Source organism: Rhinolophus hipposideros (assembly GCF_964194185.1).
Source record: "Rhinolophus hipposideros genome assembly, chromosome: 2".
NCBI lineage: Eukaryota > Metazoa > Chordata > Mammalia > Chiroptera > Rhinolophidae > Rhinolophus > Rhinolophus hipposideros.
This window is the reverse complement of record NC_138048.1, coordinates 12,509,801-12,522,279: the sequence shown is the minus strand read 5'-3', so window position 1 is coordinate 12,522,279 and position 12,479 is coordinate 12,509,801. Positions and strand designations below refer to the sequence as shown.

At 42.5% G+C, this 12,479-nt stretch overlaps 1 protein-coding gene across 1 annotated transcript; it reads right to left on the bottom strand.

The window, feature by feature from the left end:
- Positions 1-747: 747 nt before the first annotated feature.
- Positions 748-1,630, bottom strand: LOC308506461 (spermatogenesis-associated protein 31D3-like; the record flags this gene model as incomplete). Its single annotated transcript, XM_081069994.1, is given in 3 exon segments — positions 748-948; positions 952-1,260; positions 1,262-1,630. Coding segments are annotated over 3 exon segments (879 nt in total).
- Positions 1,631-12,479: the final 10,849 nt, after the last annotated feature.

Genomic DNA, 12,479 nt, shown 5'->3' with positions numbered 1-12,479 from the left:
GATGGAAGTACGCTCCACAGATGCCAATCTGGGGTATGGGACCAGATGGTACAGTTGGGATTGTACATTGAAGGTCGACTAGATGTCGGGTCTGACTGAGATATAGAAGCTGGGATTGGGGCAGGGATTGAGCGAAGGCATGAGGCTGCACCCCAGTTAAGGATGGAAGTAAGGCATTGGAAAGTACTGGGCATAGTTGGCCTGTGGGAACATTTGTGATGCTGTGGAAAGTAAAGACTGATGAATAGTCACTGAAGATATTGACAGAAAAATGCAAGATCTCACTGGGTAATGATGGGAAAACCCAGAAAAGATGGATGTGGTTTTCCACCCAATAAACCTGCAAGGTCCTAGGACGTGAGGGCTGCTGATGGACATGCTGTTCCGCTGGTATGCCTTTGCTTCTCCAAACAGGAATGGTGACGAATAAGTCATGCCTAGCAGAAGCTAAATGTAACACGTGTCGTGAAGGATTTAGGCAATAGTCTGGCCTATGTTGTTTGAGGAACGATCCATTTTTCTTCCCTTTTCCCTTCCACCTCAGGAAAGGACTCCTCCTTTGGACTTGTCTCTCAGGGAATGCCATGGTTTCTGGGCTGAGAAACATAAGTTGACCATACCCTATGAGGTTGCCTGCAGGATCTCCTGCAAAAGAGGCCTGTAAAGAATAGAGGACAAAAATAACGCTTGCTTGAAATCACATTGTGCCAAGGGAGAAGGGAATGAGTCTTTGGCATGAGCTAATCTTCAGCAGGAAAGGTTTGCATGTGACACGCTGGAATGGTCAATGCCTGTGACCATTGGGACAGAAGTGGACAATGCATCAGGGCTATCTGGGGGTGCCATCTCTGCGTCAGGCTTCCATGGTATGGAAATTGATTTAGAGTGAGTCACAGTGAAATCATAGCCTGGTGGTGGTGAGGAACACAGCATTGGTGGTACCTGATGTCAAGCCAATGAACTAGTTGGATTTCTTGCCTGGGAAAAATTTGGTAAGGGGTTGATATCTTGGGAAAGGGAGGGGTGAAGAAAGATGGAATTCAGAGTTAGAGCGGCACCTGATTGAAGAAGAGGATCTGCTCTTGGAGTGCCATGTGGTGGGGCGACAAGGGGTTGAGGTGGGGAATGGCCCACTGGGAATGCAGCTTCTAAGGGAGGAAAAGGCTCTGGTGGCAAAGAGTGACCTGGTGTTGTGGGTGAATGAAAGTCAGACAAGGGGGTCATTGGATTAGGAGAGAGAATTGGGGGTGACAATGGGAAAAGGCTCAGGCAGAGGGGCTGGTATTGATTTTCCTGGAGGTACTTCTGAGAAGGTGGCAGACAAAGGGAAGGATGACTCAATCACATAATCTGTGGAAGCCACAGTGGACACTGAGGCAGTAGCATCTTCCCGGGCCTCAGGGAATAGTAGACAATTGACCACAGTGGTTGCATTATTGCTCACCTGACAAAAGGGGTCTGGACGTAACCGCTGATGAAAGCAGGTGGTATCATGATCCCGGTGCGAGGGGCTGCAAGAGACAGGAGGTACAGAGCTACAGCCAGGACCAGAACAGACAGGAGTCCCTAATGGCCCTGTGTGGGTGGGGCCACCTGAAAGAAGCCTGCTGCCCTTCACATTGCTCCACATCCCTGACTTCACAATACACCCAATAGCACTCACTGTGGGCCTGCATGCCCATCCCTGTTCCTATGGCTACTCCACCCCATGGCTACTCCATCCCAAGACTATGGAAGGCTGTACTGAGTCCCTGGAATTGCACGGAACATGCTAAAGAGGGATCACGGAACAGGAGGGAAGACTATTCACCTTTTGTCGATAGAAATCAGCCGTGTTTTCTCCTCTTCTGTCCTCCGGTAATGTCTGCAACCTGGGAAGCCAGGAGAGGGAGTTATGTGGGATGAAGGTAGAAGCACAGGTAGTATACAAGAGTCCTTCTATGGGAAACCATTGTGATATTAGACTTTGACGCCCCAAGAATCAGCCGATGAAGTGAAATGGTCCATGTCAATACGAACACGGTTCCCATGTGTCTGTTGCTTCATTTTTAATTTACATTCAAAAACATTATCTCATCTGATGCTCAAAACCAGTCTGTGAAGCACAGTGGTCAGTGGGTACATCAGAGAGGGATCTCATCACCCCAGAGGTCAATGTACTTCAAGTCCAGAGACAGAAATCCTGAGTCTCCACATCTATGGGGCAATGTCCCCTGCTCAGGTCCATCACTGCTCATGCCCAGAGAGGGCAGAGCAGGGGACCAGAGAAGTGACTAATTCTCACTGCCTTCCCAGGAGCCTCTCGTCTGATGGTTCTGTTTTCAGACAGGGACTATATCTAGCAACAAATGGCCTCAGAGGTCATGGACCAGGGACATCATGGAAAGGACAGAAAGGGTCACCCTTGGAGAGCACAGGTGAAAGAGGCAGAACCTTACCTTTCCGTGTCCCACCTTTCCTTCTTCTCTTGGCTCTTCCCCGGTGCTGAGAAGAAGAGAATCATTTCTGTCACCTTTCTCCACAGGAAACTTAGACTTTAATGATCCCAGAATAACATGACTCTATTTTAGTTACTAGTACTTTGTGTTCCTTCCTTTGATCCATTTTTATGGGTTCCAAATGTTTTCAATTTTCCCTTTTTTGAAAAACTCAAGGAGGGTTTTGTCTATGAGGTCCACACTTAGAATTCTCAGTCAGAAGTCCTCTGCTCAAGAAGGGCAGAGAATCTGAGGCCAACAGTCGTATTGCTGCTCCCTCAGATAGGACCCTGTAATGTGGGCAGAGCTCAGGCTCCAGCCTCTGCTCAGAGACTCAGTGCTGCCCTCCTGATCAGCCCAACACAGAGGAAGGCTCTGTGGAATGATGCCTGACATGGGAATATGACTCCTGATGAAGTGCTGGGGAACTCACTTCTCCTGCAGAGATCCCAAACTCTCTGAATAACCCAAGCTAGGGCCAGGAAATCAATGTTTGGGGTTTGATCCTGGAATCAGTCCTCTACCATAGGCACGTGGTCTGTGAGCTACCAAGGAAACAGTCCCAGCTGAACCTAAGTCTGGTCCTGCCTATTCTCCTAGAGTCTTCTATTCTCTCAGACTCCCCACCTCAGGTGGGGAGTCTGAAAGAACTCTCAGCCAACCCTGCTGGCTGAGAGTTCTCAGCCAGCCCTGCTCATTTTCAAAGGTGGGAGTGGAAATGGGCACAACACTAAACAAAATCTGTTGGGCCTCCTCGGGATTCCTTACCTTTGGGATGTTTTTGGTTTCCTGGATGGGTGGTAAAAGCAGAATCTCCACCAGGTAGCACAGAAACAGAAAGAGCGAACACAAACCCCACAGACAAGTGAGGAGAACCTGTAATGAGACAGAGCAGAAGCCCACACAAATTTCAATAAGGCTATTCAGAAATGCAAACACATTCCATTGTAGGAAGTCCATTATCCGAATCTCCAAGCTGCCTGAGGCAACTGAGCTGTGACAGTGCAGACTCTTGGCTTTATTGCCAGGCCTGCCTCCCAGACCATTGAAGAGTCACAAAGGGTTGTGACACAACCCCTCCCCCACACACCAGCAGATCCCTCCACCCCTGTTGGGCCTCTAGGTCCCTGTGCCCTCTGCTGCCATCCTATTTTCCAATCCATCTTTCATCATATATTTACCTTACGGAAAGGTTCTCCTTGTTTCACCTGTAACCCAGATATGTCCTGGGTCCCCCTTTACCGTGTGGAGACCTTGACTTGGGGCTAACCATGTCCACTACCGTGGAAGTCTGAAATACTGCCTGGAATGTTTGCTTGTACCCAGACATTTACACTCAGGGTCGTTTGTATGTCCTCAAGTCCATCTTTCCTATAGAATGTTTTGCCTTACATGAATCCAGGTATATAACTTCAAGGTTTTTTTTTGTTTTTTTTGTTTTTGGTTTTTTTTATGCTTAGTTCTCTGAATGTTGAATAGCAAATTTTAGTTTATTTCAGTTAGCCTTTTCAATCAGAAGAGCTGACTCAAATAATTAAAATGTATAATTCATTGTTCAACATTCACAAAACTAAACTCAGTACAAAATAAACGTAAAGAATTAAACCTTCCAATGATCTTGGGTGTAAGTGTGACATTAATGAAGGTTAAACTACCCAAACCCTTTCTGGACATGCCACACACACACACACACACACACACACACACACACACACACACGCACTTCCCCACTATTACCATACAGGACCACATAGGGAGTTTTAGAATTCGTGTACCTACATGGACATATCGTTATCACTCACAGTCCGTAGGTTTCATGAGGGTTCGTTCCTGGTGGTGTACATTTATAGGTTTAGTGACATGTGTTCCCCCTTATAATCTCAAACAGAGTATGTTCACTCCCATGAAAATCCTGTTTTATGGCTATCCATTCGCCCTCACACCCATCCCAGGCAAACACTGATCTCTTTACTGTCTCCAGAGTTACGTTTTTCCACAATGTCATCTAGTTGGAATCACACAGTGCACAGCCTTTTCAAGTTGGCTTCTTTCACTTAGTAATACGCATTTAAGCGTCCCCCATATCTTCTCATGGCTTAATAGTTAATTTCTTTTAGTGCTAAATAATATTCCATAATCTGGATGGACCAGAGTTGCTTTATCCATTCACGCTGGATATTTTGGTTGCTTCACATTTTTGTCACCTACGAGTGAAGCTCTTATAAACTTTCTTTATTTAAAAAATATAAAAAACACCTTATTGAGATATAATTCACATGCCATACAATTTACATATTAAAAGTGTACAATTCAATGGCTTTTAGTATATTCACAATGTTGTGTATCCATCACCACAATCATTTTTAGAACATGTTCCACACTCAGAAAGACATTCTGCTGCCTTTAGCCTTCGCCTTTCAATCTTCTTGTTTCCCCATGCCCCAGTTTACCACTCATCTACTTTTTCTGTAGTTGGGTGAATTCTGATACAGTGGAATCATACAATATGTGGCTGTTTTCTAGTTGTACCCCCACTGAATTCAGTTTATGTAATTAACATACTGTGTGAATGCAAAGCATCATATACATATCTTTAATATGCTTCCAGTGAACATACCTAAATAAGCATCGGTTGGTTCTTGCAGGAAAATCTCAATGTTCAGAGAACAAAGGAAGAGTTTACCCAGATGTGGGCAGGGCTGAGATACACCCAACTGATCAAAGATGCAAAGCAGCAGAACCAGCAACAATAGGGAGACCTCAGCCTCCCTAGGCCTGAACGGGGAAGGGGAGGGAGGGATCGCCCAAGTCCAGAGAGACAGAGCAGGGCTTCTTGCGGACCTGCTGGTGCCTTGGACATCAGCAGGCAGGGAAGCCCAGCTGGTGCTGGGCACTGAGCAGGACAGAGACAGCTGAGACGCTCACTGGGACTGGCCAATGGCAAGTATTCAGCACATGCGTATTGTATATTTCAGTTTCTAAATTCCGGTAGATGTAATTGTAATTAAAATATAGAATCCTGAAATTACTTAAAACTAGCTGTGGGGACAGAGTGAGGAGTGCTGTTTCCAGGCTCTCGGCCTCAAATGGAAAGGTGCTGGCTCAGGTAGTAAATGGCTATCAACTGTGATTGGATGGCCATCAGCTGTGGCTAGTTGGCCTTCAGCTGTAACCAGTGAGCCATTGGCCACTAATATAACTGCCATGGCTATGCTAGCAGAAAATGGGGACTAGCAAGATGGTGGCTGAGCTAGCAAGAGCAGATTGCAGTTAGCAAGTGTCTTGCAGGGCGGCCTGCGGGGTTTCAGCTCTCATTCCCCACATAAGAACGCAAGATATGGTGAGGCCAAAAAGAACACCCACGGAGCCATAGGTAGGGGAGTCATACCAGTATCGTCTCACTGGAGGCTGGATTCACACGACCTGCTGTCTGCTTTTCTGCCTGCCAACCTACCGACTCCACTCGACTCGACTCACCAACCAGCGCAGCCGTAGCAGTTATATTATTGGCCAATTGGCGAACTGGCTACAGCCGACGGCCATCTACTACCCGAACCAGCACCTTTCCACGTGAGGCCGAGAGCCTGGAAACTGCACTCCTGGCTCTGTCCCCACAATATGTTAAAAATTAATCACAAAAACAAATCTGGAAATCAAAATTCTGAAAATACAAGCTGAAGAAACAGTGATCCTATGTCAGATCACAAATGGAGCCCCGAGCTTCAGGCTCATGTGCCCCACACTGACCTGTCTGCATAGACCATTAAAGTACCATCTCCTCTGACATCTTTGTGAAGACAGGTCCTTGGTGGTACATTTTCTGACATTTACAGTCTAGAACCATGATGAAATCATTTATCACCTTAGGGAAAGCATATGTTTGGACCAGAATGCCTAGCGTCTCAAATGATCATTGTTCCCCTTTGCATCACTTCCCATTACTCCACATTCTTATCTTTGTGAACTTCAAGACAGCTATCTCAACTTTCCATATCTTTGTCTTTTCTCACTGATGAAATTGGGAAGCGAGCCTTATTCAACTCTTCATTCCCCAACCTACCCTTCCAGTTGGTTTCCACATTCCAACAATGCAAGTCTCTTTCTACATTCAAGTAAGGGCAGAAAAAGAATAAGTGAATGAACTAATCAGAAACAGTTTTGGGGACAAAAAGAAAAAAAACGAGAGTTGTTAGATGGGCGGGGGGGGGGAATAAGGGGAAAAGTGAAGGGATTAGGAAGCAGCTGGTAACCACAAGATGGCCTCAGGGTTTTGTGAAAATTAATTTGGGGAACGTATTCAATAATTTTGTAAAGATTTTGTTGGGTATCCGATGGACATGCGTCCTATTTGGGAGACCACCTCAGGGATACTGTGGATGCCTGAACATGGCACTGTACACCAGAAGCTAAACATTAATGAATGGCAACTATAATTTTATATATATAATGTGATGGCTCGGTGTGAGGTCGGAGGGATAGTGGATGGGGGGAGGGGGGTTCACAGTGTGAGGGATATAAATGATGAACGTCTAAGTAGTACCTTGTCTTGTACACCTGAAACTAATAAAATTAAAAAAAAAGTAAGGGCAGAGTTCTGTGTGTTTCCCTTTGTCTACACACACACACACACACACACACAGCTTCTTAGATTCCCTTCACTTTCCAAGGAAATCTTTCAAGGTTCAGTTTCAATGTCATCTCTTGTCTCAGCTCCTCAGTAATCTTGCCCCATGCCATGCACCCTGGAACCACCAATGTAATTAAACAACCCTCTCCTCAAATCGCCTGACATTTAGGCCACAAATATTAGAATGCCCCTTATCATCTGCGTTATAGTTAGCTCTTTAGGTGATCATTTCCCCATTAAGTTGGTAGTTCTTGGAGTCAGAAATCATGCAGTTTATCTTTTTGTCCCCAGTACTAAAGAGAGAAGATTCATAATTTATGCCAAAAGAAAGGAAAAAAATCTAAAAAGATTTTCAAGATAACTTTAACTCTTTCATTGTGTTAATTGATTTCAAGTATTTTTTAAATGTGTCAGAAATCTACAAAAACCAAAAAGTTGATATTTTGACTATGCTATACATTGGATAATAACAATTTGAGCTGCTTTGCATATAAATTACACTGTTTTTATGTATAAAAGTTTTGGATATATTCTTTCGGATATATCTGACCATTGCGACAATAGAGTTAAGGTTTTGTAAGAAGACAATGAACCTTTATGCCCCCCCCTCCACTGGTAGGTACACCTGGGCCAGGGTGACAAGGGGATAGAGGGCGCACACCTGACCTTCCCACTTAATCCAGAAATCAGGTCAAGACCATCGCAACAATCCCTTTAAGACAAATACATGAACAATAAGTAATAAATTAAAACCTCCTTTTGCCACTTAATTCTTTATTTTTTAGAAAAGATGATATAGTGCCATTCGTGACAACATGGATGGATTTTGAGATTATTGTGCTAAGTGTAATAAGTCAGGCAGAAAAAGACGAGAACCATATGATGCCACTTAATTTTTAGCTAAGATCTGTATGTGAAGTTGCTTTACAATGAGAGGTGGCTATTTATTAACATATTCCTGTTTATTAATAAGCAATGAGCTGTGTTTACAAAATAAATTGTGGCTACATCACTTTGCTTCTAACAGACGCAGTTCAAAACTTTTCAAATTTTCTTTACAGTCAATAAAGACAGATCCCAAGTGCAGCAAGAAAAGTTTCTGACTATCACCTTTCAAGAGCTCCATTCAAGTCTGCACGTGCCTGAGTCATGTTTACTATGAATATTAGATGGTTACACAGCATACAGGAAGTTCCTAGTATTTATTGCCCTTTGTTCTCTAGCACTGCTGGGTAACTATGAAATTCACTCCTTTCCCTGCCTGAGGGTGGGACACTCCTCCTCCATCTGCAATTACCAGCACACATATCACAACTACCTACCAGTGAGGATGCACTTTCCCTGATTTCTAAAGTAACATATTAACCTCGAAAGAATGCTTTATTTAGAGGACTAAAGGCTTAGGTCAAAATTCTGGTGATGTTACCAAGATGGGACTAGGGTGAGGTGAGCAAGGGGCTTAGGGAGCAAAATTGGAGGCAGCAGTCCCTCCCAGGTTCCACCTGGTTCTATGCTATCCATTACAACTCTGTCATTTTCTTTTTATTGAGGGTAAATTCATATAACATAAAAGTAACCATTTGAAGTATACGATTCAATGGCATTGGGCACAGTCACAATGTTGTGCAACCACCATCTCTAGTGTCAACGTTTTCATCACCCCAACAGAAAACCGGGTCCTCAGTCAGAGGTCACACCCCATTCCTCCCTCCCACAACCTCTGTCGACCAACAAATGTCTTTCCATCTCTATGTTGCTTTTGAGTAATAATACTAATACTAATTAATTAGTAATAATACTAATAACTCAGTTATCTTGATACTAGTTGAAGAGTTTTATGTGCATTAATTCAATTAATCTTCACAAAAACCCAATGAGGTAGGCATGGATATGCCCATGAGAATGGCTTAGTAATCTCTAAATGTTACTTCGTCAACTGTAAAATAGCAACATGGTAAGAACAGTTTGCTAAGCATATTTGTGTGAGAGACATGGTGCTAGGCCAGGAATCACAAATAGGATTCAACTCCAACCAATAGCAGGGGTCTGACTTCCTGTAGAACAGAGGGAGAGGGATTCTCCAGATGGCTCATGGAAACAGAGTGTGGTCATTGACTCATAAGGCTTGTCACGGAAAGAGCAATGGGTGACGTGCCCTAAAGAACAGGGATTTGCCTTCCCTCCTAAGCAAGTGAGAAAAAAACAGAATAGAAAAAGGGACAAGAGAAATGGAGACTCGGCCTCAGTGAAGAACAAGAAAGAAGCATCACCTGTATGCATGTAATGAGGCAGGGAAGGCAATTTGCAGAGTATTAAGAGCAGAAGTGTTGGAATTCAAAACAAAGACAATGGAATGTGCTGAAATTGCAACTCTGAAACTCTTGAAAAGTTATTCAACCTTTCTTGTTTTCATTTCCTCTTTTGTAAAATGGATAATAAATCTAACTCACAGTTCTGATGGGAATGGCATGAGATAACGTCAGAGAAATACTAAGCATGGAATCTGATATATAATAAGACCTTAATAAGTGATAAGGAAATTTAAAAATATATAATATATTACATATTATATATAATACATTGCATTTTATATTGTAATATCAATATACTTTATATATGACATATACTGGGTGTGCCAAAAAATATATACACGCGACTTATATTCATCCTTTGTTATCGGTATATATTATTACAATTTTAATACAGTTTTTCCTTTTTTAATATGTGTGTACACATTTTTGGCACTCGCTGTATATAAAGAGGAGAGAACGTATATGTACACACATACATATACACATATATACACATACATAGATATTCTCTCCTCCTTTAGGACATAGAATGGACAGCAAGGAAGAATCAAGTCTACTTGTAAGAGAGAGGTCAGCAAGGACTTCACAGAACAGGAGTCCTTTAACATGACACTTGAAAGAATAGACCCACGTATCTGCCTCACTCTGTTGTTCTGAGGATTTGGTGACATTGTTTGTTTAAAGCATTTGGTAAAATGCCTGCAGTCCACACACGTGAGCTGAACATAAATGTTTTTATTAGTTGTTTATTATTCAATTGTGACCCTCTGTATCAGTCAGGGCCCTTGATGGCAAACAACAGAAACTGCCCCTGGCTAACCTAAACAAAAGAGAAATGTCTTGAATGGATCTCAGAGAGCTCAATGAATACCCAGGAAGCAGGCTCGGAGCAGGGGTGGGAACCAGAGAGGCTGGGCAGCTGAGGACACAGCCAGGGTCAGCTCCTAGGAGCAGCGCCCCTGGACACTCAGCACTGCTGCCATCACAGGGAGTAATTCTCGGTGTCCCTGAGAGGTTATACCACTTCCTCAGGATGGAACACCCTCGGTGAGAGGACACAGGGTCCAATTCTAGGTCAGCTGTTCACATCTAGTTGCAGTGGTCATCAACAGAAGGTATCTGTTGTCTTCGAATTCCACAGTAGGAAGCAGATCTCTTTTTCCTACTAAGAATCACACAGCTGGGCTTATTTTAGAAATAGAAAGGGAATTTGGAGGTAGGGTATGAGAACATGAGAACAAAGTTTCAGTGGTACCTTCATGAACACTGTTTTGACATCTCAGAAAACATTGTACCAAAAATATAGAAAATCATCATAAATCTCAGAAATTAATCTTCCAAATTTAAAATACTTAAAACTTTTAGGTCATCTTTTGCTATTTCATGCCAAATACCTGCTAAATGATAGGTAGTAAATAAAAAATAGTCAAATAAATATAGAGTCAGTAACTCAATGTGTGATTAGTATAATGAGGATCATTTTTCACATCTTTAAATATTGGTCTAAAATGTTGATTTCTCCCTTTGAACGCACATTGAGGCCAACTTGAAATACGGGAAGATTAGTTTTGCTCTCTTTACCCCCATTAACAAATTTGAGAGATATTTTTATGTGATGTGAGTAGAGCAACTGGAAAATAGTCAGGGGGGAATGTGGGCTCATGAGTAGATAACAAAATCTGGTTGTTCAAAGTTAGTTGATAATGGATTAGCAAGAGGTAATTCTGGTGCTCCTAAAAGATGTGCTCTTAGATTTCCAGGAATTACACAGACCTTGAGACAGAAAGCAGGAGTCGGAGAGGACAAAAATTACTTCAATAGAAAAACTGGCCTCTTATCATCAGCACTATGCACGCCCAACTCTCTCCCATATCAGATAAAACCCTCCCTCCACATCTTCTCCTGCAAGGACTGCCCTACTTCTCCCCACCTCTTGACTCTCCCAAGGTTTTAGACATATATATTCATTTTCCCTCCTTCCTCTCCTCCTAGTCATTTTTTAGCCCACTGCAGTCTGGCTTCTAGGCCCGCCACTCCACTGAAGTGTCACTTGTCAAAGTCACCGATGACTTCCTCATGGCTAAACCTAACAGACATCTTTCCGTCTTAGTCTAACTTGGCCTTAGGGCAGATGTAGTTGGTATTTTTCTCTTGTAAATACTGTCTTGACTAAACTTCCATAACTCAATAGTCTCACAGTTTTCCTGTGTATATTCAACTGGAATATATAGTCTTGGATTTTATAAAGGCACACAAAACACAACACTCTCAGACTGAATTTGTAATCTTTCTCTGCACATTTCCTCCTATGTCCTCCTTCAAAATGAATGCCTCTGATATACATGGGTGTAAAAGCTCAAGACTCTAGCACCATCTTTGAATTTCCCTCTCCCGCACTACCCAATCTGTTAGCCCACCTCCAACTACCATGTTTCCCTGAAAATAAGATCTAGCCAGACAATCAGCTCTAATGCGTCTTTTGGAGCAAAAATTAATATGAGACCTGGTCTTATTTTACTGTAACATAAGACTGGGTCTTTTATATAATATAATATAATATAATATAATATAATATAATATAATATAATATAATATAATATAATATAATATAATATAATAATGTAATACCAGGTCTTATATTAATTTTTGCTCCAAAAGACACATTAGACATGATTGTCCGACTAGGTCTTATTTTCAGGGAAACACAGTAGTCATTCGGTGCTGGTTATTATACTGCCTGAATAGTGTTCAGATATTTCTACTTTTCTGCATCCTTTCTGAAACTGCCCTAATCCAACTAACCAATTAAATGACAGGATGATCATAAAGATCTCATGACTCTGAGCTTCAATTTCCTGGTTTGTAACATGAGACAGAATGAACACCAAGTTTCTTCCTTCTCTATACTCTGTGATTGTAAGAATTTAACCCAAGGAGGGCTCAAGGAAGAACCAATTCTAGTGTTTTGTGCGACCATCTCACTGTCCTCACTGAATCACACACTATGGTGACCTAGATTGTGATTAATATCCTCCCATAGCACTGCTCTTAAGGACAATCTCG